Here is a 23,981-nt window from a genome sequence, read left to right as displayed (position 1 = left end):
GAAAAAACTAACACTATAAAAAGAACCAAACGGAAATTCTAGAGCTGAAAGCACAGTAACTGAGAGGTAAAATTCACTAGAAAGGTTTAACAACAGATTGGAAATGGTAGAAAAAAATCAGTGAACGTGAAGAGTGATCAACAGGAATCATCCAATCTGAAGAACAGAGAGAAAAAAGAGTGAAGAAAAATGAACCTCAGAGAGCCATGGGACAATCAAGCTCTCCAGTGTACATATAATTGGAATCTCAAAAGAGAGAAAGCAGAAAAAATGTTGAAGAAATGATGCCCAAAATATAAAAAGAAAGCACAGTATAGATGCTGTTTTAAGGTTAAAAACATTCAAATAAAAGCAGTTTCTACACTAAATTAAACCAGAAATCTTCATTTAAATTGCCTTAATTTAAGATCAAAAGAAAGAATATCAAATATAATTTAAATCCAGCAACACATCTGAAATAAGATTATAAATGATTCAGATTTTTTAAAAAATAAACCCTCTGAATTCTACTTCTGATAAAATTTACCTGAACCAACAGAGGTTATTCTTTAAAGAGGACAGTTCTATTGCCTGGGAGAGGCCATGAGAAAGCTTTCCAGGGTGCTGGAAATCATCTACATCTTGATCTTGTTGGTATTTTACATAGGGTATGTACATAAGGTATATATGTGTGTGTGTGTGTGTATATATATATATATATATATATATATAGGGTATAAACATTTATTGAACTGAACTCTTAAGATCTGAGCACTTCACCATATCCAAGTTATCTTCCATTAAAGAAGGAAAGAAGGAAAGGGGAGGAAGGAGAGGGGGAATAAAGGATGGGAGGAAGGCACTAACTTACCTGAAACCTGATCATCTGTTAAGCCAAATGCTGACATGACATTTTTATTGATTTCATCTTGGTTTTTTAAAGGATCAAAAGCTGACATACTTGCTGCCATAACCTGAGTAGACTGTTTCCCAGAAGAATCAGAAGCAGCAGGCTTTTCTTCCCTACTATCCACAGTATCTATAAAAGAAATAAGCAAAAACTTGTTTCTATTTTATCTATACTCAATAAGGCCTATAAAATATATGACAGCAAAATATATATGTGCATATACTCTGGAATGTTGAGGGTATCTCTGAAAATAGGATTATAGATAATTTTACCTTCTTCTTTGTACTTGTTTATATTTTTGTTTGTAAAATCAGGAAAAAAGGTCAAAAAGAGATGCAAAATAGATAAAATTTCTTGAGAAAGCTATTATGTATGTCCTTCCCTAAGAATTATCAGATGAGAAAAAAAATACAAGCACCTTTACAGACAGAAACATTTTTATCCTTCTTTTTGAAGACCTATGACCTATATCCTAATATCAGACTCATACTGTGCACTAATGCTTTATTTTCTAAAAGGATAAAAAAGCTTAACTAAAGTTATGATATCAACTTCTATGTTTTATTTTTACTTGTCTTCTGGTTCATTATTAAAGTACATGGAAACCTCAAGCCAATGCATACTTTTAATTTACTATGTCTTCCTTTAAAATACTTATTACTTATTACAGATAAAACGATATGTGTCTGAGATTTGCTCAAAATAACATGGGGGGGTAGAAATGTGTGCAAGTATAGATGGCATGATACTATGAATTGATAATTGTTGAAGCTGTGTGGGTTCATGAAATTCATTATAGTATTATGCCTCTGTTTGTATATGTTTCAATTTTTCCATAATAAAATATTTTGAAAAATAGAATTTTAAACATTATGAGCAGGAAAAATTTTAAACCATGCTTTTCTTCTAAGGATACTACGGTACTAAACAGGCATTTACACTACCTTGTGAAAGAAAAGGGGTTCAAGAATAACCTACATTTTATAAATAGAAACTTAAGGCCAACAAATAAAAACAAATAAAAACAAAACGAACAAGTTAACGAAAAGAATACTGCTAACCACTTACTCAAATAACAGACAATTATCAATTCCTTTCTGTTACCAACCAAGTAAATGAACATCAGTTATTAAATCATCTCTGTGATCAAGACCAAATTTATCTTGTGAAAAAATGTACGGACTAAGTGGAATATAAGCACACATGGGCTTACAGCTCTCATTTATTCCTATCATTCCTTTAGTTACATTAATATTTCCTAAATTTCTGTAAGAAAGCTTCTATAACTACTGCTTTAAAATAAGTCTGCCAGTCATCCATCTTCCTCACCAATTTCCCTCCTCTAATTCCAAGGCCACATCCCAAGAGCACATCACACCAATCTTATGATTATTTCCCCTCACAGTGCTACCTTCCACTACCTATGCATACTTCCACTTAGGGCAAACTAAATTCACCAGGGAACACAATGTATGTCCACTAGCTCACTACTTCCTTCAGTAGCTACTGCAGAGCTACTGCTACAGGTCAATCCAGTATTTAAGGTGGCCTACACATCATCTGCCTCATAGAGGAAAGCAAATGTCCAAGCAAGTGTCCAAGGAGTCCATTACAGAGGTAGAGTGCTGAAAAACATAGGTAGCTATATTTTTTTTTTGCGGTACACGGGCCTCTCACTGTTGTGGCCTCTCCCATTGCAGAGCACAGGCTCCGGACACGCAGGCTCAGCGGCCATGGCTCACGGGCCCAGCCGCTCCGCGGCATGTGGGATCTTCCCAGACCGGGGCACGAACCCATGTCCCCTGCATCAGCAGGTGGACTCTCAACCACTGCGCCACCAGGGAAGCCCAAGGCACAGCATTTTAAAGAGCACTGACAGCTGAATTGTAGTTTTGTTTTTTGTTTTTTTTTTTTTGTGGTACGCGGGCCTCTCACTGTTGTGGCCTCTCCCGCTGCGGAGCACAGGCTCCGGATGCGCAGGCTCAGCGGCCATGGCTCACGGGCCCAGCCGCTCCGCGGCAGGTGGGATCTTCCCGGACTGGGGCACAAACCCGTGTCCCCTGCATCGGCAGGCGGACTCTCAACCACTGTGCCACCAGGGAAGCCCCTGAGTGGTAGTTCTGTTTGGTGAACCAGACTTTCAGTTTCTGATGTAGCTTTTTGGCCTATTTTATGCTTGTTTTTTTTTCTTGAGATTATAAAATCAGAATATGTTCTAAGAGCTTACAAGCTTAGGAAATTTCATAAAATAGGTAAGCAATCTAAGTACAGGAGAGAAAAAAAAAGTTACAACCATCTATAAAAATAAAGCATAGGGCTTCCTTGGTGTTGGGTGTTGAATTATGATAAAAACTCTCCAGAAAGTGGGCATCGAGGGAACCTATCTCAACGTAATAATGGCCATATATGACAAACCCACAGCCAACATCATTCTCAATGGTGGAAAACTGAAAGCATTTCCTCTAAGATCAGGAACAAGACAAGGATGTCCACTCTCGTCACTATTATTCAACATAGTTTTGTAACTGCTAGCCACAGCAATCAGAGAAGAAATACAAATTGCAAAAGAAGAAATAAAACTGTCACTGTTTGCAGATGACATGATACTATACACAAATAATCCTAAAGATGCTACCAGAAAACTACTAGAGCTAATCAATGAATTTGGTAAAGTTGCAGGATACAAAATTAATGCACAGGGCTTCCCTGGTGGCACAGTGTTTTAGAGTCCACATGCCGATGCAGGGGACACGGGTTCATGCCCTGGTCCGGGAAGATCCTACATGCCGCGGAGCGGCTGGGCCCATGAGCCATGGCCGCTGAGCCTGCACATCCGGAGCCTCTGCTCTGCAACGGGAGAGGCCACAACAGTGAGAGGCCCGCATAGCGCAAAAAAAAAAAACAAAATTAATGCACAAAAATCTCTTGCATTCCTGTACACTAACACCAAAAGATCACAAAGAGAAATTAAGGAAACAATCCCATTCACCACTGCAACAAAAAGAATAAAATACCTAGGAATAAACCTACCTAAGGAGGTAAAAGACCTGTCCTCAGAAAATTATAAGACACAGATGAAAGAAATCAAGGGTGACACAAACATATGGAGAGGTACACCATGTTCCTGGATTGGAAGAATAAATACTGTGAAAATGACTCTACTACCCAAAGCAATCTACAGATTCAATACAATCTCTATCAAATTACCAATGGCATTTTTTACAGAACTAGAACAAAAAAAATCTTAAAATTTGTATGGAGATACAAAAGACTCCAAACAGCCAGAGCAATCTTGAGGGAAAAAAATGGAGGTGGAAGAATCAGACTCCCTAATTTCAGACTATACTACAAAGCTACAGTACTCAAAACAATATGGTACTGGCACAAAAACAGAAATATAGATCAATGGAACAGGACAGAAAGCCCAAAGATAAACCCAAACACCTATGGTCAACTTATCTATGACAAAGGAAGCAAGGATATATAATGGAGAAAAGACAGTCTCTTCAATAAGTGGTGCTGGGAAAACTGGATGGCTACATGTAAAAGAATGAAATTAGGACATTCCCTAATACCATACACAAAAATAAACTTAAAATGGATTGAAGACCTAAATGTAAGACTGGACGCTATAAAACTCTTAGAGGAAAACATAGGAAGAACACTCTTTGACATAAATCACAGCAAGATGTTTTATGACCCACCTCCTAGAGTAATGGAAATAAAAACAAAAATAAACAAATGGGACCTAATGAAACTTAAAAGCTTTTGGACAGCAAAGGAAACTACAAACAAGCGAAAAGACAACCCTCAGAATGGGAGAAAATATTTGCAAATGAATCAACGGACAAAGGATTAATCTCCAAAATATATAAACAGATCATGCAGATCAATATTAAAACAACAAACAACCCAATCCAAAAATGGGCAGAAGACCTAAATAGACATTTCTCCAAAGAAGACAAACAGATGGCCAAGAGGTGCATGAAAGGCTGCTCAACATCACTCATTATTACAGAAATGCAAATCAAAACTACAATGAGGGGGCTTCTCTGGTGGCGCAGTGGTTAAGAATACGCCTGCCAATGCAGGGGACACAGGTTCAAGCCCTGGTCTGGGAAGATCCCACATGCCACGGAGCATCTAGGCCCGTGAGCCACAACTACTAAACCTGCGCATCTGGAGCTTGTGCTCCACAACAAGAGAGGCCAGGACAGTGAGAGGCCCACGCACCACGATTAAGTGGCCCCCACTCACTGCAACTAGAGAAAGCCCTCACGCAGAAACAAAGACCCAACACAGCTAAAAAAAAAAAAAAAAAAAAAAAAAAAACTACAATGAGGTATCACCTCACACCAGTCAGAAATGGCATCATCAGAAAATCTGCAAACAACAAATGCTAGAGAGGGTGTGGAATAAAGGGAACACTCTTGCACTGTCGGTGGGAATGTAATTTGATACAGCCACTATTGAGAACAGTATGGAGGTTCCTTAAAAACCTAAAAATAAAACTACCATACGACCCAGCAATCCCACTACTGGGCATATACCCAGAGAAAACCATAATTCAAAAAGACACATGCACCCCAATGTTCACTGCAGCACTATTTATAATAGCCAGGTCATGGAAGCAACCTAAATGCCCATCAACAGACGAATGGATAAAGAAGATGTGGTATGTATATACAATGGAATATTACTCAGCCATAAAAAGGAATGAAACTGGGTCATTTGTAGAGACGTCCCTGGACCTAGAGACTGTCATACAGAGTGAAGTAAGTCAGAAACAGAAAAACAAATATCATATATTAACGCATATATGTGGAATCTAGAAAAATGGTATACATGACCTTATTTGCAAAGCAGAAATAGAAGCACAGACATAGAGAACAAATGTACGTATACCAGGGGGGAAAGAGGTGGTGTGGGAGGAATCGGGAGATTGGGATTGACATATATACACTAATATGTATAAAATAGATAACTAGTAAAAACCTGCTGTATGAAAATTGATTAATTAATTAATTTAATTATAGAAAAAAAGCATAGAATGTACTATTCAGTTCATTAAGTAACTCAGATAGGACACAATGACTAGAAGGATGGCCATATAAAGAAACAATACATGATATGATTTCCAAGATGCAGAGAAGAAACCAATTTTTAACATCTTTTACATTAACATAGGTGAGATATTAACAATAAAACATATGAACACCTGGAAATAAACTAATAAAGAAAAGCAGTATGTGGAGAGAAATAAGTGAAGAGAAAGGTTGTTTCACCAAAACCAAAAAGCTTATAAATCTATTCCTTAGAGCAGAATATAGGCTACTGTAGGTTTCTGCACAGTACTGGCTCTACTTGTTGAATTCTGATCTAAGTTTCATAATATTCTACAGATGCTTTAACTCCTTCAAGTTATATGCAAATGTAGTGGTATCAGCATCTATGATTTCTTCTGGGAAAATGGTCAAAAGTTTTCTTCAGATCCTTGACCTAAAATTGGAGATTTTTGTTTGAAGATATTTGTTTGGAGAGATAGGATTCAAAAATGCCATTTGCTTTGACCTGAAATGTAAAAGGTTTCATCATAAAGAGGCCAGAAGGATCTCACTGTAGTATTTCAGCACATCTCTTTAGTATGTTCTGAAATCTGGAAGTGAAACTAGAAATTACTAATCAATCACCAAATATTTATCAAGCCATCTACCACTAACACAATTCCACATGGCTGGAGGAAGAGGGAAATGACGGATAATGCACCTTTAACTAAATCAAACAAAACTCCACAATTTAAATGGGGCCAAAAAGAGAGTATCTCAGAATCTAAAGGTTGCAAGGGATTATACAATACCACTTTTCCACTATCTTCTATTAAGCCCCTTACAGCCAGTCATCCAGAGTCTATAAAATACTACTATTTCACAATATGGACAGTTTTAAGCATGTGAAACTTATATGCAAACACAAAAATTATTAAAAAAATAAGTTTATTTTTAAAGTGCAACATCTAATATTAAAAGTCGAGGAAAGCAACTCTTTTACAATCTACTTTCAAACCATACTTATATTTCAGTCTATATTATATATTTGGTCCCCAAACTATATTCAGTTCCAACTTTGTCAATAAACCTTGCTTTAACTTAATGTAAATAGTACATATAAGAACACCTACTGAACGCTGGCATAAGACCTCAGACCTCCCAAAAGGCAAGAAACTCCCCACGTACCTGGGTAGGGCAAAAGAAAAAAAGAAAAAACAGAGACAAAAGAATAGGGACCGGACCTGCACCAGTGGGAGGGAGCTGTGAAGGAGGAAACGTTTCCACACTCTAGGAAGCCCCTTCACGGTCGGAGACTGCGGGTGGCGGAGGGGGGAAGCTTCAGGGCCGCAGAGAAGAGCACAGCAACAGGGATGCGGAAGGCAAAGTGGAGAGATTCCCGCACAGAGGATCGGTGCCAACCGGCACTCACCAGCCTGAGAGGCTTGCCTACCCACCTGCCGGAGTGGGCGGGGCTGGGAGCTGAGGCTCCGGCATCGGTCGGAGCACAGGGAGAGGACTGGCGGCGTGAACACAGCCTGAAGCGGTTAGTGAACCACGGCTAGCTGGGAGGGAGTCCGGGGAAAAGTCTGGACCTGCCGAAGAGGCAAGAGACTTTTTCTTCCCTCTTTGCTTCCTGGTACGCGAGGAGAGGGGATTAAAATTGCTGCTTAAAGGAGCTCCAGAGACGCGAGGGAGCCGCGGCTAACAGCGCGGACCCCAGGGACGAGCATGAGACTGAGACGCTAAGGCTGCTGCTGCCGCCACCAAGAAGCCTGTGTGCGAGCACAGGTCACTAACCACACCTCCCTTCCAGAGAGCCTGTGCAGCCCGCCACTGCCAGGGTCCCGGGATCCAGGGACAACTTCCCTGGGAGAATGCACAGCGAGCCTCAGGCTGGTGCAACGTCCCACCAACCTCTGCCACCGCAGGCTTTCTCCGCATCTGCACCCCTCCCTCCCCCTGGCCTGAGTGAGCCAGAGCCCCCGAGTCAGCTGCTCCTTTAACCCCGCCCTATCTGAGTGAACAACAGACGCCCTCCGGTGACCTACACGCAGAGGCGGGGCCAAATCCAAAGCTGAGACCCTGGGAGCTGTGAGAACAAAGAAGAGAAAGGGAAATCTCTCCCAGCAGCCTCAGAAGCAGCGGATTAAAGCTCCACAATCAACTTGATGTACCCTGCATATGTGGAATACATGAATAGACAACGAATCATCCCAAATTGAGGAGGGGACTTTGGGTGCAAGATTTATTATTTTTCCCCTTTTCCTCTTTTTGTGAGTGTCTATGTGTATGCTTCTGTGTGAGATTTTGTCTGTATAGCTTTGTTTTCACCATATGTCCTAGGGTTCTATCTGTCCATTATATTTGTTATCTTCTTTTTAAAAAATTTTTTTCTTCATAATTATTTTTTATTTTAATAACTATTTTATGTTACTTTATTTTATTTTATCCTCTTTCTTTCTTCCTTTCTTTCTACTTTTTCTCCCTTTTATTCTGAGCCGTGTGGATGAAAGGCTCTTGGTGCTGCAGCCAGGAGTCAGTGCTGTGCCTCTGAGGTGGGAGAGACAACTTCAGGACACTGGTCTGCAAGAGACCTCCCAGCTCCACATAATATCATATGGTGAAAATCTCCCAGAGATATCCATCTCAACACCAGCACCCAGCTTCACTCAATGACCAGCAAGCTACAGTGCTGGACACCCTATGCCACACAACTAGCAAGACAGGAACACAACCCCACCCATTAGCAGAGAGGCTGCCTAGAATCATAATAGGGTCACAGACACCCCAAAATACACAGCCGGATGAGGTCCTGCCCACCAGAAAGACAAGATCCAGCCTCACCTACCAGAGCACAGGCACCAGTCCCCTGCACCAGGAAGCCTACACAACCCACTGAATCAACCTTACCCATTGGGGACAGATACCAAAAACAATGGGAACTATGAAGGTGGAGCCTGCGATAAGGAGACCCCAAACACAGTAAGTTAAGCAAAATGAGAAACCAGAGAAACACACAGCAGGTGAAGGAGCAAGGTAAAAACCCACCAGAACAAACAAATGAAGAGGAAATAGGTAGTCTACCTGAAAAAGAATTCAGAATAATGATAGTAAAGATGATCCAGAATCTTGGAAATAGAATAGAGAAAATGCAAGAAACATTTAACACAGACCAAGAAGAACTAAAGATGAAACAAGCAACGATGAACAACACAATAAATGAAATTAAAAATACTCTAGATGGGATCAGTAGCACAATAACTGAGGCAGAAGAATCGATAAGTGACCTGGAAGATAAAATAGTGGAAATAACTACTGCAGAACAGAATAAAGAAAAAAGAATCAAAAGAACTGAGGACAGTCTCAGAGAACTCTGGGAAAACATTAAACGCACCAACATTCGAATTATAGGGATTCCAGAACAAGAAGAGAAAGATAAAGGAACTGAGAAAATATCTGAAGAGATTATAGTTGAAAACGTCCCTAATATGGGAAAGGAAATACTTAATCAAGTCCGGGAAGCACAGAGAGTCCCATACAGGATAAATCCAAGGAGAAACATGCCAAGACACATATGAATCAAACTGTCAAAAGTTAAATACAAAGAAAACATATTAAAACCAGCAAGGGAAAAACAACAAGTAACACACAAGGGAATTCCCATAAGGTTAACAGCTGATCTTTCCCCAGAAACTCTGCAAGCCAGAATGGACTGGCAGGACATACTTAAAGTGATGAAGGAGAAAAACCTACAACCAAGATTACTCTACCCAGCAAGGATCTCATCCAGATTTGATGGAGAAATTAAAACCTTTACAGACAAGCATAAGCTGAGAGAGTTCAGCACCACCAAACCAGTTTTACAACAAATGCTAAAGGAACTTCTCTAGGCAAGAAACACAAGAGAAGGAAAAGACCTATAATAACGAACCCAAAACAATTTAGAAAATGGGAATAGGAACATACATATCAATAATTACCTTAAATGTAAATGGACTAAATGCTCCCACCAAAAGACACAGATTGGCTGAATGGATACAAAAACAAGACCCATATATATGCTGTCTACAAGAGACCCACTTCAGACCTAGAGACACATACAGACTGAAAGTGAGGGGATGGAAAAAGATATTCCATGCAAATGGAAACCAAAAGAAAGCTGGAGTAGCAATTCTCATATCAGACAAAATAGACTTTAAAATAAAGACTATTACAAGAGACAAAGAAGGACACTACGTAATGATCAAGGGATCAATCCAAGAAGATATAACAATTGTAAATATCTATGCACCCAACATAGGAGCACCTCAATACATAAGGCAAATACTAATAGCCATAAAAGGGGAAATGGACAGTAAAACATTCATAGTAGGGGACTTTAACACCCCACTTTGACCAATGGACAGATCATCCAAAATGAAAATACATAAGGAAACACAAGCTTTAAATGACACATTAAACAAGATGGACTTAATTGATATTTATAGGACATTCCACCCAAAAACAACAGAATACACATTTTTCTCAAGTGCTCATGGAACATTCTCCAGGACAGATCATATCTTGGGTCACAAATCAAGACTTGGTAAATTTAAGAAAATTGAAATTGTATCAAGTATCTTTTCCGACCACAACGCTATGAGACTAGATATCAATTACAGGAAAAGATCTGTAAAAACTACAAACACATGGAGGCTAAACAATACACTACTTAATAACGAAGTGATCACTAAAGAAATCAAAGAGGAAATGAAAAAATACCTAGAAACAAATGACAATGGAGACACGATGACCCAAAACCTATGGAATGCAACAAAAGCAGCTCTAAGAGGGAAGTTTATAGCAATACAATCCTACCTTAAGAAACAGGAAACATCTCGAATAAACAACCTAACCTTGCATCTACAGCAATTAGAGAAAGAAGAACAAAAAAACCCCAAAGTTAGCAGAAGGAAAGAAATCATAAAGATCAGATCAGAAATAAATGAAAAAGAAATGAAGGAAACGATAGCAAAGATCAATAAAACTAAAAGCTGGCTCTTTGAGAAGATAAACAAAATTGATAAACCATTAGCCAGTCTCATCAAGAAAAAAAGGGTGGAACACTCAAATCAATAGAATTAGAAATGAAAAAGGAGACGTAAAAACTGACACTGCAGAAATACAAAAGATCATGAGAGATTACTACAAGCAACTCTATGCCAATAAAATGGACAACCTGGAAGAAATGGACAAATTCTTAGAAAGGCACAACCTGCCAAAACTCAATCAGGAAGAAATAGAAAATATGAACAGACCAACCACAAGCACTGAAATTGAAACTGTGATTAAAAATCTTCCAACAAACAAAAGCCCAGGACCAGATGGCTTCACAGGCAAATTCTATCAAACATTTAGAGAAGAGCTAACACCTATCCTTCTCAAACTCTTCCAAAACATAGCAGAGGGAGGAACACTCCCAAACTCATTCTATGAGGCCACCATCACCCTGATAACAAAACCCGACAAGGATGTCACAAAGAAAGAAAACTACAGGCCAATATCACTGATGAACACACATGCAAAAATCCTCAACAAAATACTAGCAAACAGAATCCAACAGCACATTAAAAGGATCATACACCATGATCAAGTGGGTTTTATTCCAGGAATGCAAGGATTCTTCAATATATGCAAATCAATTAATGTGATACACCATATTAACAAATTGAAGGAGAAACGCCATATGATCATCTCAATAGATGCAGAGAAAGCTTTCGACAAAATTCAGCACCCATCTGATAAAAACCCTGAAGAAAGTAGGCACAGAGGGAACTTTCCTCAACATAATAAAGGCCATATATGACAAACCCACAGCCAATATCGTCCTCAATGGTGAAAAACTGAAAGCATTTCCACTAAGATCAGGAACAAGACAAGGTTGCCCACTCTCACCACTCTTATTCAACATAGTTTTGGAAGTTTTAGCCACAGCAATCAGAGAAGAAAAGGAAATAAAAGGAATCCAAATCGGAAAAGAAGAAGTAAAGCTGTCACTGTTTGCAGATGACATGATACTATACATAGAGAATCCTAAAGATGCTACCAGAAAACTACGAGAACTAATCAATGAATTTGGTAAAGTAGCAGGATACAAAATTAATGCACAGAAATCTCTGGCATTCCTATACACTAATGATGAAAAATCTGAAAGTGAAATCAAGAAAACACTCCCATTTACCATTGCAACAAAAAGAATAAAATATCTAGGAATAAACCTACTTAAGGAGAAAAAAGACCTGTATGCAGAAAATTATAAGACACTGATGAAAGAAATTAAAGATGATACAAATAGATGGAGACATATACCATGTTCTTGGATTGGAAGAATCAACATTCTGAAAATGAGTCTACTACCCAAAGCAATCTACAGATTCAATGCAATCCCTGTCAAACTACCACTGGCATTTTTCACAGAACTAGAACAAAAAAATTCACAATTTGTATGGAAACACAAAAGACCCCGAATAGCCAAAGCAATCTTGAGAATGAAAAACGGAGCTGGAGGAATCAGGTTCCCTGACTTCAGACTATACTACAAAGCTACAATAATCAAGACAGTATGGTACTGGCACAAAAACAGAAAGATAGATCAATGGAATAGGATAGAAAGCCCAGAGATAAACCCACGCACATATGGTCACCTTATCTTTGATAAAGGAGGCAGGAATGTACAGTGAGAAAGGACAGCCTCTTCAATAAGTGGTCCTGGGAAAACTGGATAGGTACATGTAAAAGTATGAGATTAGATCACTCCCTAACACCATACACAAAAATAAGCTCAAAATGGATTAAAGACCTAAATGTAAGGACAGAAACTATCAAACTCTTAGAGGAAAACATAGGCAGAACACTCTATGACATAAATCACAGCAAGATCCTTTTTGACCCAGCTCCTAGAGAAATGGAAATAAAAACAAAAATAAACAAATGGGACCTAATGAAACTTCAAAGCTTTTGCACAGCAAAGGAAACCATAAACAAGACCAAAAGACAACCCTCAGAATGGGAAAAAATATTTGCAAATGAAGCAACTGACAAAGGATTAAACTCCAAAATGTACAAGCAGTTCATGCAGCTCAATAACAAAAAAACAAGCAACCCAATCCAGAAATGGGCAGAAGACCTAAATAGACATTTCTCCAAAGAAGATATACAGACTGCCAACAAACACATGAAAGAATGCTCAACATCATTAATCATTAGAGAAATGCAAATCAAAACTACAATGAGATATCATCTCACACCAGTCAGAATGGCCATCATCTAAAAACCTAAAAACAATAAATGCTGGAGAGGGTGTGGAAAAAAGGGAACACTCTTCCACTGCTGGTGGGAATGTGAATTGGTACAGCCACTATGGAGAACAGTATGGAGGTTCCCTAAAAAACTACAAATAGAACTACCATATGACCCAGAAATCCCACTACTGGGCATATACCCTGAGAAAACCATAATTCAAAAAGAGTCATGTACCAAAATGTTCATTGCAGCTCTATTTACAATAGCCAGGAGATGGAAACAACTTAAGTGTTCATCATCGGAGGAATGGATAAAGAAGATGTGGCACATATATACAATGGAATATTACTCAGCCATAAAAAGAAATGAAATCGAGTTATTTGTAGTGAGGTGGATGGACCTAGAGTCTGTCATACAGAGTGAAGTAAGTCAGAAAGAGAAAGACAAATACCGTATGCTAACACATATATATGGAATCTAAGAAAAAAAAAATGTCATGAAGAACCTAGGGGTAAGATGGGAATAAAGACCCAGACCTACTAGAGAATGGACTTGAGGATATGGGGAGGGGGAAGGGTAAGCTGTGACAAAGTGAGAGAGTGGCATGGACTTATATACACTACCAAACGTAAAATAGATAGCTAGTGGGAAGCAGCTGCATAGCACAGGGAGATCAGCTCGGTGCTTAGTGACCACCTGGATGGGTGGGATAGGGAGGGTGGGAGGGAGGGAGACGCTGGAGGAAGGAGATATGGGAACATATGTATATGTATAACTGATTCACTTTGTTATAAAGCAGAAACTAACACACCATTGTAAAGCAATTATACTCCAATTAAAAAAATATATAGTACATGTCATCTGTAAAATGGAAAAAAATACATTTTTCTTTGCATATTATGAACACTGTGCTTAAGGTAAACTATACACCATTTGAGTGTACTAATCTAAGAATACTTTTTTATTTGAAACTATTAATACTTCATATATCACATAAAATTCATGAAATGATTTCCATTACTAAGGCTCATTAGTTAACTATTACATTGAAAAGGGTTCAAGAGCCAAAGGGGTTTGAAAACCAACCTATGTCATAAACCCGGGAGTCTAAGACTAGCTGTAAAACAATCACCCAGAGGGCACTTTAACAATGGGATCCCCAGGCCCTGCCCTCCAAGAGGTCTGGGATGAGATCCAGGAATTGGTATAATAAAATCTCCCAGTAATCTTAAAGAACGGCCAGGTTTGGGAACACAGATATGAATATTAGCACAGATGCAGGAATAAGAAAGGGTAACAATGGAGGTGCCATCCTACTACTGCTGAGAAAGAGTTAGAAAAAAAAACTTCAAAAAGATATAAAAAGGATAAATCAGAATAAAATGACTTCATGGTCTACCATTTTCAGGAATGTTGGTGGATGGTCCCGGTTCTCCAGGTGGTTCCAAGCTATCCAATAAGCGATTCACTTTATTTCGAAGTTCTATCAGTTCTCGACGAAGATATTTCACCTGACTTGATTCAAGGGGTCTTGGCTGGCCATTAACTGGAATAAAAGCATTAATTTTCTTAAAATTAGGAAATATTCTTCAATAAGGATATCAGTAGAATAATATGCAATAAGGAAAAATCAAAATAACTTCTTGAAAAAGTTAAACAAAATCAAACAAGATACCTATTGACACCATTCAAATAACTTTTTAAGGAAAGGATTCTTCATTGCTACTTACTAATTTTTGGAAAAAATAAATATTCGTTAGTCTTTGCTGATGCCAGATCTATGGCTTACAACCCATAATGGTAAAACAAAACAAAATAAGTTAATTAAAAGAATTCAACTACAGTGAAATAAATTAAAAATACAAAAAGCTTTAATATATTTTAATAGAAATTATGTACCTTCAAAAGCTCATTTTATTTCACACAATTCTTTTATAGCCTTAAAATATTCAATAAACACCTTATTAAAGGTACAATATGACTGCAGGTTTTTTATCATTCTTGCCTACTTCTGACCTAAAAACAAGAAAAATTAGCTACCTAAAATAACTGACCTAAAAAGTAACCTATTAAAAAAAAATGCAGAATTCATAAATTCACATCACCACTGTCCTTCAAAGTAGTTACTTCCAAAGCAGCACATTAGCCACATAAAGTCAGATTATTCAATAATGATTGTTTTTTTAAACAAAGGCAATATTACCTCATTTAATTACCCATTTTGTGCAAATGACTTTCAGCTGACTAAAAAATAATCCTTCATCCAGCAACAAAGACCATCACCACTGAGATTGTTAATTTTAAAATTTTTAATTTATTAATTCACAAGGCTCTGAATGCAAACCTCAAGATAGGAGTTGAAAAATTAAACTAAACTCAAATGTTTTTTATGCATTGTCAGTATACACATATACAAATTCCTAAGGCACCAAATTAGAAAAGGAAATCTATTTGAAAATAAAGGTTCAGTGAGATTCTTTGTAAAATATGTTTCATACATCAAACCACCAATATAAGCTTTTAAAAGACAATCCACCAGTATTTTACATACTCCCTATACAGTTATGAGGAAGTTCAATATAATCTACCTGTATCAATGGCTGGCTTTTACTGGGCATTACTGTTTTTCTCTAATAGCTGAAAAGAAGAAAAGCAGCTCCTGACAGCTAAGAACTGACCCAGTACTGTAGGACAGGCTTGAGTGTTGCTAGAAGCTGGCATGGCACTGACAGGTAGGTTGTGGTGTTCCCTTGTTGAACATAAACAATTTCAGAAAACACTAACAGTACATCAAATACATCTCAATAAAATTTTCAAAATTTAAAAAACAAAGAACATGAACAATCAGAAAAGATCACTGTGGGACTGTGATAGCTCAAGACAAAAAAGAAAACCAGTCCATATCATGTGAGACCTAGACAAAAACAAGAATGTTGACCAAACCACAAAAATGACCAAACATCCCTGGCTAATTATGCGTGACTGTCGCAGTTTTACCAATCACAGCTTTAGCCTCAATTCACTACCCCCACCAAAGCCCCATTCCTTGAACCTTATCCAAAATCATCTAACACAAGCCCAAGCCCTATGAAAATTCCTTTCTAACACGTTTTTACTGACACCCTATTGTTCTCCATGGTGTTCATTCTCCCTCATTGCAATGTATTTGAAATTAAGCCCCGTTTCATTCCTAAAACCGCTTACTTGTGCCTTCTTTTTTCTTAAGTAATCTCAATAGAGGTTTGCTAGTTGTATATTTTCAAAATTGATGATCCTGTCAATTCCCCAACTTCTAGTTCATTTCTGCTCTTTATTATTTTCTTCCAAGTTACCTGGACTTATTTTGTCCTTTTTCTTTTTAGCTTTAGCATGCTCTAAAAACTATGTCATATAAAAGTCATCACTGGGCTTCCCTGGTGGCGCAGTGGTTGAGAGTCCACCTGCCGATGCAGGGGACACGGGGTCCATGCCCTGGTCCGGGAAGATCCCGCATGCCGCGGAGCGGCTGGGCCCGTGAGCCATGGCCGCTGAGCCTGTGCGTCCGAAGCCTGTGCTCCGCAACGGGAGAGGCCACAGCAGTGAGAGGCCCGCGTACCGCAAAAAAAAAAAAAAAAAAAAAAAAAAAGTTATCACTAATTATTTCTAATTCGTATTGTGATTTCTTCTTTGATATGTTACTTAAAAGCATATTTTTATCTTCAAAAGTATGGGAGTTTGGGTTCTTTTTTGTCAAATAGTTCCTAATGAGACCAGAGAATATGATCTCTAGGATATTCCTTCCCTGATATTGAGACTCATTAGAAAACCTAGTACATGGTCAGCTTTTATAAATATCCATATGCACTAAAGAAAAACTGAATCCTGCCCTGATTGCTAGATGTATAAGATCAAGCCTGTATTTGTTCTGTTTAAATTTTGAGGCTGCTTAACCTATCAGTTTCAGAGAGAAGCGTATTGAAAGCTCTCTTATGAATTTTTCCTTCTTCTGTCAATTTTTCCTTGAGGAAAAATCTAAGGCTATGATGTGTAAGTGTTCAGAATTATTGTATCTTCCCAGAGAATTATTTTTTATCATGATGAAGTGACTATTACTAATAAAGTTTTCACTTAAGAGTCTACTCTGTTATACTACAAACTAGCCTTGAGTTTGTCTAGTATACAAACTTTTCTAGCCCATTACTTTCCAACTCTGCATAATAATCTTTTTGTATGTCTCTTATAATCAGCATGTAACAAAATTGTTTAACCAATAAAAGTGTCTGTCTTTTAACTTGTATGTTTAGTCTGTTTATGTGTACTGTGGTTAGTATTTTGTGCTACTTTCTATTTTTCAAGCTTTCTCTGCTTCTTTTCCTCCTTCCTCACCATCTAGTTAACCAAGTAAGTACCCTTTGTTTCCTTCTTTTCCCTCTACTGGCTATTTCTAGTCTTTCAATAATCCCTCTTACATTTTAGAAAAGCATACTTCAATTTAAAAAACCTAAGTTAATTACTATCCTCCTCCCAAAGAATCCAAGTCTTTAAAGTATTTTAATTCCTATCATCCTCTCCTGTCTTACATATAATTATTGCTCAGTATTTTTGTTCCATCTTGTTTCTATATTCCTAAAACTATTATTTAATAATCAATGCTCATTTAAATTCATACATTAACCAGTTTATTTGCTCACAATTTCTTGCATCTTTTACCATTCTTCGGACTCAATTTCCTTTTTGCTGACAAACCATTTTTAAAAATTCTTTTACAAGTGTCCTTGACGCTTGTTAAATTCTCAGTCTTTGTTTGAAAATGTTATTTCCCCTTATTCCTTAAGTTTAGCAGACTACAGAATGCTACTTGTCTACCCATCTTTTTCTGAACAGTGGAAGATGTTATTCTATTGTCTTCCAATTTCTGTTATTGTTACTGTGAAGAAGTCTAACAGTCTAATTGCTTTGTAGGTGATCAGTCTACAGGCTGATTCACTCAGGCTACTTTTAAGATTATCTCTTTGTCTTATATATTCTCCAGCTTCATGACAATACATCCAATGGAGATTTATTTTTACTTACCCTGCTCAGGACTCACTGTGCCTCCTGAAACTGAGCGTTTATATCTTTTATATAATTCTGAAAAATTCTTTAGTCATTACTTCCTCATATATTTCCACTCCCCTATTCTCTCCTTCTTTAAAGTCTTAATGGAAATAAGCTGGACTTTCTCAAATTCCCTCTCATTATTCTCCATCTCTGTGTTTTTGTGCTCTATTCTGTCATTTCTTTAGACCACCTTCCACTTTACTAATTCCCTCTTTGGCTGTGACTAATCTGCTGTTCTAACTCACCACTTAGTATTTAATTTCAATTTTAATTGACTAATATTTTTCATTTCCACAAGTTACTTTAAGTTCTTTTTTATGGGGGGGTATTGATGTATAGCTGATTTACAATGTTGTGCTAGTTTCAGGTGTACAGCACAGTGATTCAGTTATATATATATATATATATATATATATATATATATATATATCTTTTCCAGATTCTTTTCCATTATAGGTTATTACAAGATGGTTGAATTTTGTAATACAGTCCCCTGTGCTATACTGTAGTTCCTTGTTATTTCTCTACCTTAAGTTTTTAATCGGTTCCTTTTTTCATAGTGCCTAGTTCTTATATGCTTATTTCTTCTTTTATGTCCAATAACTTTTAATATATATTTTATTATCACTTCTACTAACTGAAGTTCTTGGAAATCTAATCCTACTATTAGTTGTATCCATTGTTTCCTGCTTACATGGATGTTTCATGTGTCTTACACTTTTGACCTCTAAGTTCATCAACAGGATTTTATCTGTGAGAAGCCTATGTGATTTGAACTGAGAACATACACCCTCCAGAGAGATTTCTGCCTTTGTTTCTTGCAATTTTTCGTGGTAGTAACTGGGCTTGGGAGTTCCCAAAGGACCACTGGTTATGAATCCTCAAGGGAGCCTTTGCAAACCCCTGGCATCCCAGGGTATATGAGAATTTCCCCTGTCAATTCCTTGACTCTACCAACTAAGAGATATTTTTCTTCTACAATATTCTTTTTGAGAGTATAGCCACTGAGGGTCTAGGATCCAAGGCCTATACCACGTAGATACCAAATGACAAATCCTTAGATTATGCACACTAAAACCTTCACCATCACCACCAAAAGCATCCCAAGTCTCAGCTTTTGGTACTTCAGGTGCTGGTTTTTAACTCCAACTATATTTTGGTCCCTGACATTTTCCTCAAGTTCTTGAGCAAGCTCAGGTGTGTAATTCAAAAAATATATTTGAAATAGTTTATTTAGCACATCCTCAGTGTTTCTGGGATGAAGATTCAGTTTACCTAATCTGCTTGATAGATGGCCAATAGTGGTTAAGTATTTTAGATTCAATATTGTAAAAAGATACCTTTTATTTAAAAAAAATTTTAACAGTTTTTGTTAGCATTTTAAAATGATTCATTTTCACCCTTCCTAGATGGAGAGGAAATAAATACAAATTAAATCAATTGGCCATGATCATATTTCATGGAACTGTAATGGTCAGTGCCACATAATTTTTTTTTTTCCGGTAAGCTTATTACAATTTGTTTCCTCTGACAAACACCCAGTTTGCCTGAGTTTTAAAAGGGTACTTCCTTTGCCCCACTTGAGCCACAAAATTTTTTTAAAATGCTAACCAAAACATCCAGAAAAAAAGTCCACATTTTATTTTTCACATAATCATACTACCACTTTAACTCTGCAATCACTTATCTTGTCCCTTAAGCATTCTGCCTTGCAAATCTGTCATGATCTATAAGAAAACAGAATCTAATAGATTAAAATTAGTCTTATATTTGTTTTTTATCAGAACTATCTCTAATCTTTAAGTACTCCTTGAAAAATAATTTCTAAAAAGTATCAGGCCTATATGTTAAACCCTGAGAATAAATAAAAACATACTACATTAGAAAAGATAATTATATATTCTTAGAGAACTAAACTTAATAAAGGTAGTTTTAACACTGCAATTATTTTCAGTCCTGGAAACACTTATACAAGTGGCACATATTATTATTTAGGGTAACCGAGCAGATGAGTTATTTAAAATATGTCTACTTTCTACTAATCTTCAAAGAAAAAGAATATAGTTAAGCCTTAATAATTTAAAAATTCTGATATAGCTGAAAAGTTACCACTTAGTTCTGAGTCTTTAAAACGAAAAAAGCTAAACAGTTTTTCATAAAAATACAATGAATAGTATATTTATTAGAAAGTTTACCACTTACCAAATAACGTCAGTTTCAGTATCCTACTACACTGAATTGCAAAGGAAAGGTCAGAACTATCAAAAATTGTTATAAGATCTCCATCTGAAACAAACAAAAAAAAGTTTCAGATTTGAATTAGTAGTAAACTAGGATATATGTTCAATTAAATGCAAAATGTAGATCACAGAGCATAATTAGCATCTCCCATAAAAACCTTAAATATAAAGGATCTAGGAAAGATGTATTTGTTCAAATGATACTAAATCAATTTCACTTATTACTTTTATGGCAAGATATTTATCATATCCTCAGAAGAAGAGCCAACAAACACATAGCGAAGATTAATACATTAAGTAATCTTTTACTAGTCACCAGGAGATTACAGTTTAGACTGAAATCTTTTCCATTCTAAAAAATTTAAATGTATTTATCAGAAATTAAAGTAATAAGGACTTACATGGTGGCGCAGTGGTTAAGAATCCGCCTGCCAATGCAGGGGACATGGGTTTGAACCCTGGTCCGGGAATATCCCACATGCTGCGGAGCAACTAAACCTGTGCGCCACAACTACTGAGCCTGCACGCCACATCTACTGAGACCACGTGCCACAACTACTGAAGCCCATGCACCTAGAGCCTGTGCTCCACAACGAGAGAAGCCACCACAATGAGAAGCCTGCACACAGCAAGGAAGAGTAGCCCGTGCTCGCCCCAACTAGAGAAAGCCCACACACAGCGACAAAGACCCTACACAGCCATAAATAAATAAGTTTATTTAAAAAGAAAGAAATTAAATAATGATTCTCAAGGTTCAAATTTTAATTCTAAGTACAGTAAAACTCCACTGACACAAATGGAGGGGAAGCCACATACAATAGTAACTAAAAAGGTTGTAAAAAAAAAATCTTTTTGCAGAATTGTCCTAATAAATGGATAGACAGTGGAGTCTTTCAGGTCCCTGACCATCTCGATGCTGAGATGGAAACTATCAATTCTCCACAGGAAAAATATTCATATACACAAGATTCTGAAATACCCTAGACCCCAAGGATAAAGAATACTATAATTAGCATATCAACTGCCTGTTCAAAAGCTTTCAAAGGGCTAGGAAAAAAATTGCTAGAGAAAGAACAGAAAAGCAGCCACAGCAAGGAACTGATCAGGGGCCTCTGCAAAGTATCTTCGACACAGCTGTGGGGAAGGAGGGTGCCTGGGGAGGCTGAGAGGCTGCTCCAGCGATGCTCTGCTACACCAATTTTAACACTGATTAGGCAGACTCATTTTGGACAAAGATGGCAATAAAAGCCATAACTGAGGATTTTATCATTGTTTTTTGCTCTTTACAGCCACATCCATATTTTACAACAAAAACATCTAATGCTCAACTTCAGGGATTCTACTCATAAACATATTTTTAAGAAAATAAAGTATATATGTAAAAGAAGGAAACTTTCTATAACTGCCTTTTTCTTTTCTGATTTCTACAACAGAAACAATATCTCTGACGGCAGGAACTCTTTACCTAAGTCAGTCCTCTATCCTCATGCCCAAGAGTCTATGGAACACAAATCTGTACAATTCAAAGCACTCAAAAACACGATGGGGCTTCCCTGGTGGTGCAGTGGTTGAGAGTCCGCCTGCCAATGCAGGGGACACGGGTTTGTGCCCCGGTCCAGGAAGATCCCACATGCTGCGGAGCGGCTAGGCCCGTGAGCCATGGCCGCTGAGCCTGCCCATCCGGAGCCTGTGCTCCGCAACGGGAGAGGCCACAACAGTGAGAGGCCCGCGTACCGCAAAAAAAAAACAAAAAAACAAACAAACAAAAAAAAAACACGATGAAAAACAAATTCAACGTGATAACTAGATGTGGAAGTTTCAACAATGAGGATACCCAAAGCTAGGGGGTTACAAACTGCAACCAATGGACAAATCCTTGTTTACAGGACCTCAAACTAAGAATGGTTTTTATATTTTTAGAGGTTCTAGAAAAAAGAAGATGAGACAGAGGCCTTATGTGACCCACAATGCTAAAATATTTATTATCTGATCCTTTAAAGAAAAAGTATGCTGACCCTTCCCTAAACAAAAATAAGAGAGAGCCAGTAAAACAGTAAACTCAGCTTAAGATATGCCAAGTTTGAGGTAAGAGCAAATCATCTGAGGTAAAACCATTAAAGACGAGTTGTACAGTCAAAAAAAAAAAAAAAAGGACAAACTGATCAAATTTAGGCACACATTTGGAAGTCAAACAGTTGAAAGTCAATGTATTGTAAGTTGAAAGTCAATGTATTGTAAGTAGATGAGATTACTAGGGAAGAGAACAGGAAGAAAACTGCTCTCCTTTTTTGTTCCTTAACATGGGTGACCCTCAAAAATTAGTTCTGGGTACCATTAGATGACACATTGCAAAAAAAGAAAGGAGAATTACACCTGTAGTGAAATAATCAGCTTAGCTGATCATCAATGATTTATACTCCCTTTCCTCAGTGTAAGTTGTTGGGAAGTGCCTGTCCAACCAGGGACATTTCCCAACCTACTGACATCAACACAGTCATGTGACCAATGTGATGTGAGCAGAAACTAGGCCTAGAGAGTACAGTCTCCCATGTGATTCTCTACACTCTGTCTTCATGCAGCTGCTTGCTGGATGCCAGTGCTCAAGGTGAGCTTGTTAGCCATGTGTTGAATATATCAGAGCTGGGTCCCTGTCAACCTGGGTCCCTGAATGATTTCTTGAGTGTTAAACCATTGAGATTTTAAGATTTCCGCTGTAACAGCTGGCATTACTTCAAGCCAACACACAGAGAGAAACAGAGAAGAAGCTATTAGTGATAAGAAGAAAACTGAGACAACACAGTGTCAGAGATATTAAGGGGTAAGAGTATTTAAAAAAGGATGGTGTGGATAGCAGTGCCAAGTATTGAGATCAAGGTGAAATAGACTGGAAATAAATTCAGCGATAAGAAAGATACTGGTAACCACCTAAAGCACAATTATCAGTAGAGATGTTAACAAAGAAGACAGGTTTAAAGAGAAAGAAATAAAGACAGTCTACTACTATAATTCTACTATGTGTTTGACGAAACATTTGTCATATAAAACCCATCTCCATAAAAAGTTCTGTGGTCCAATGAGCCTGAGAACACTGCATAAACTGACATCGTACATCAGTATATTACATGTTTTGAAAATTCCTGCAATAAATACATTTGTCTTGTTTTAAACCAGCTTTCCCAGACTTAGTTGACCATGAAATCCTTTCTCATTCAATACCTACTAACATCCCTTTCACTTTGGGAAACACAAATAAAAGTTTGGTTTTAAAGCAAAATGGAAGCCAGAATTTGCACAGGCATAAGAGAAAAAAAAATGGCTTGTAAAAATGTGTGAAAGTGTCCTATCACTTAAAACCCCCTTCTAATAATAAATCACTTAGCTATTTTTAACTTACAAAAGAATTATAACTACATGAACATTCCATTAAATAAAAGAAAGTGGTAC

General features: G+C 37.4%; 1 protein-coding gene across 6 annotated transcripts in view; it reads right to left on the bottom strand.

Moving 5' to 3' along the window:
- TFG (trafficking from ER to golgi regulator) overlaps positions 1 to 23,981 on the bottom strand; it is a 43,187-nt gene that overhangs the window by 13,716 nt on the left and 5,490 nt on the right. For all 6 annotated transcript variants that reach the window (XM_060010554.1, XM_060010556.1, XM_060010552.1 and 3 more), the window contains exons 3-5: positions 20,500 to 20,583; positions 14,618 to 14,764; positions 851 to 1,018 (exon numbers count right to left, since the gene is read on the bottom strand). In XM_060010554.1, coding sequence (XP_059866537.1) covers positions 851 to 1,018; positions 14,618 to 14,764; positions 20,500 to 20,583 — 399 coding nt within the window. The remainder of the gene's footprint in view (positions 1 to 850; positions 1,019 to 14,617; positions 14,765 to 20,499; positions 20,584 to 23,981) is intronic.

The sequence above is a fragment of the Delphinus delphis genome, chromosome 4, assembly GCF_949987515.2.
Source record: "Delphinus delphis chromosome 4, mDelDel1.2, whole genome shotgun sequence".
Lineage (NCBI taxonomy): Eukaryota > Metazoa > Chordata > Mammalia > Artiodactyla > Delphinidae > Delphinus > Delphinus delphis.
Note: the sequence above shows the minus strand (reverse complement) of the source record. Positions and strands in the feature narration are given on the sequence as shown.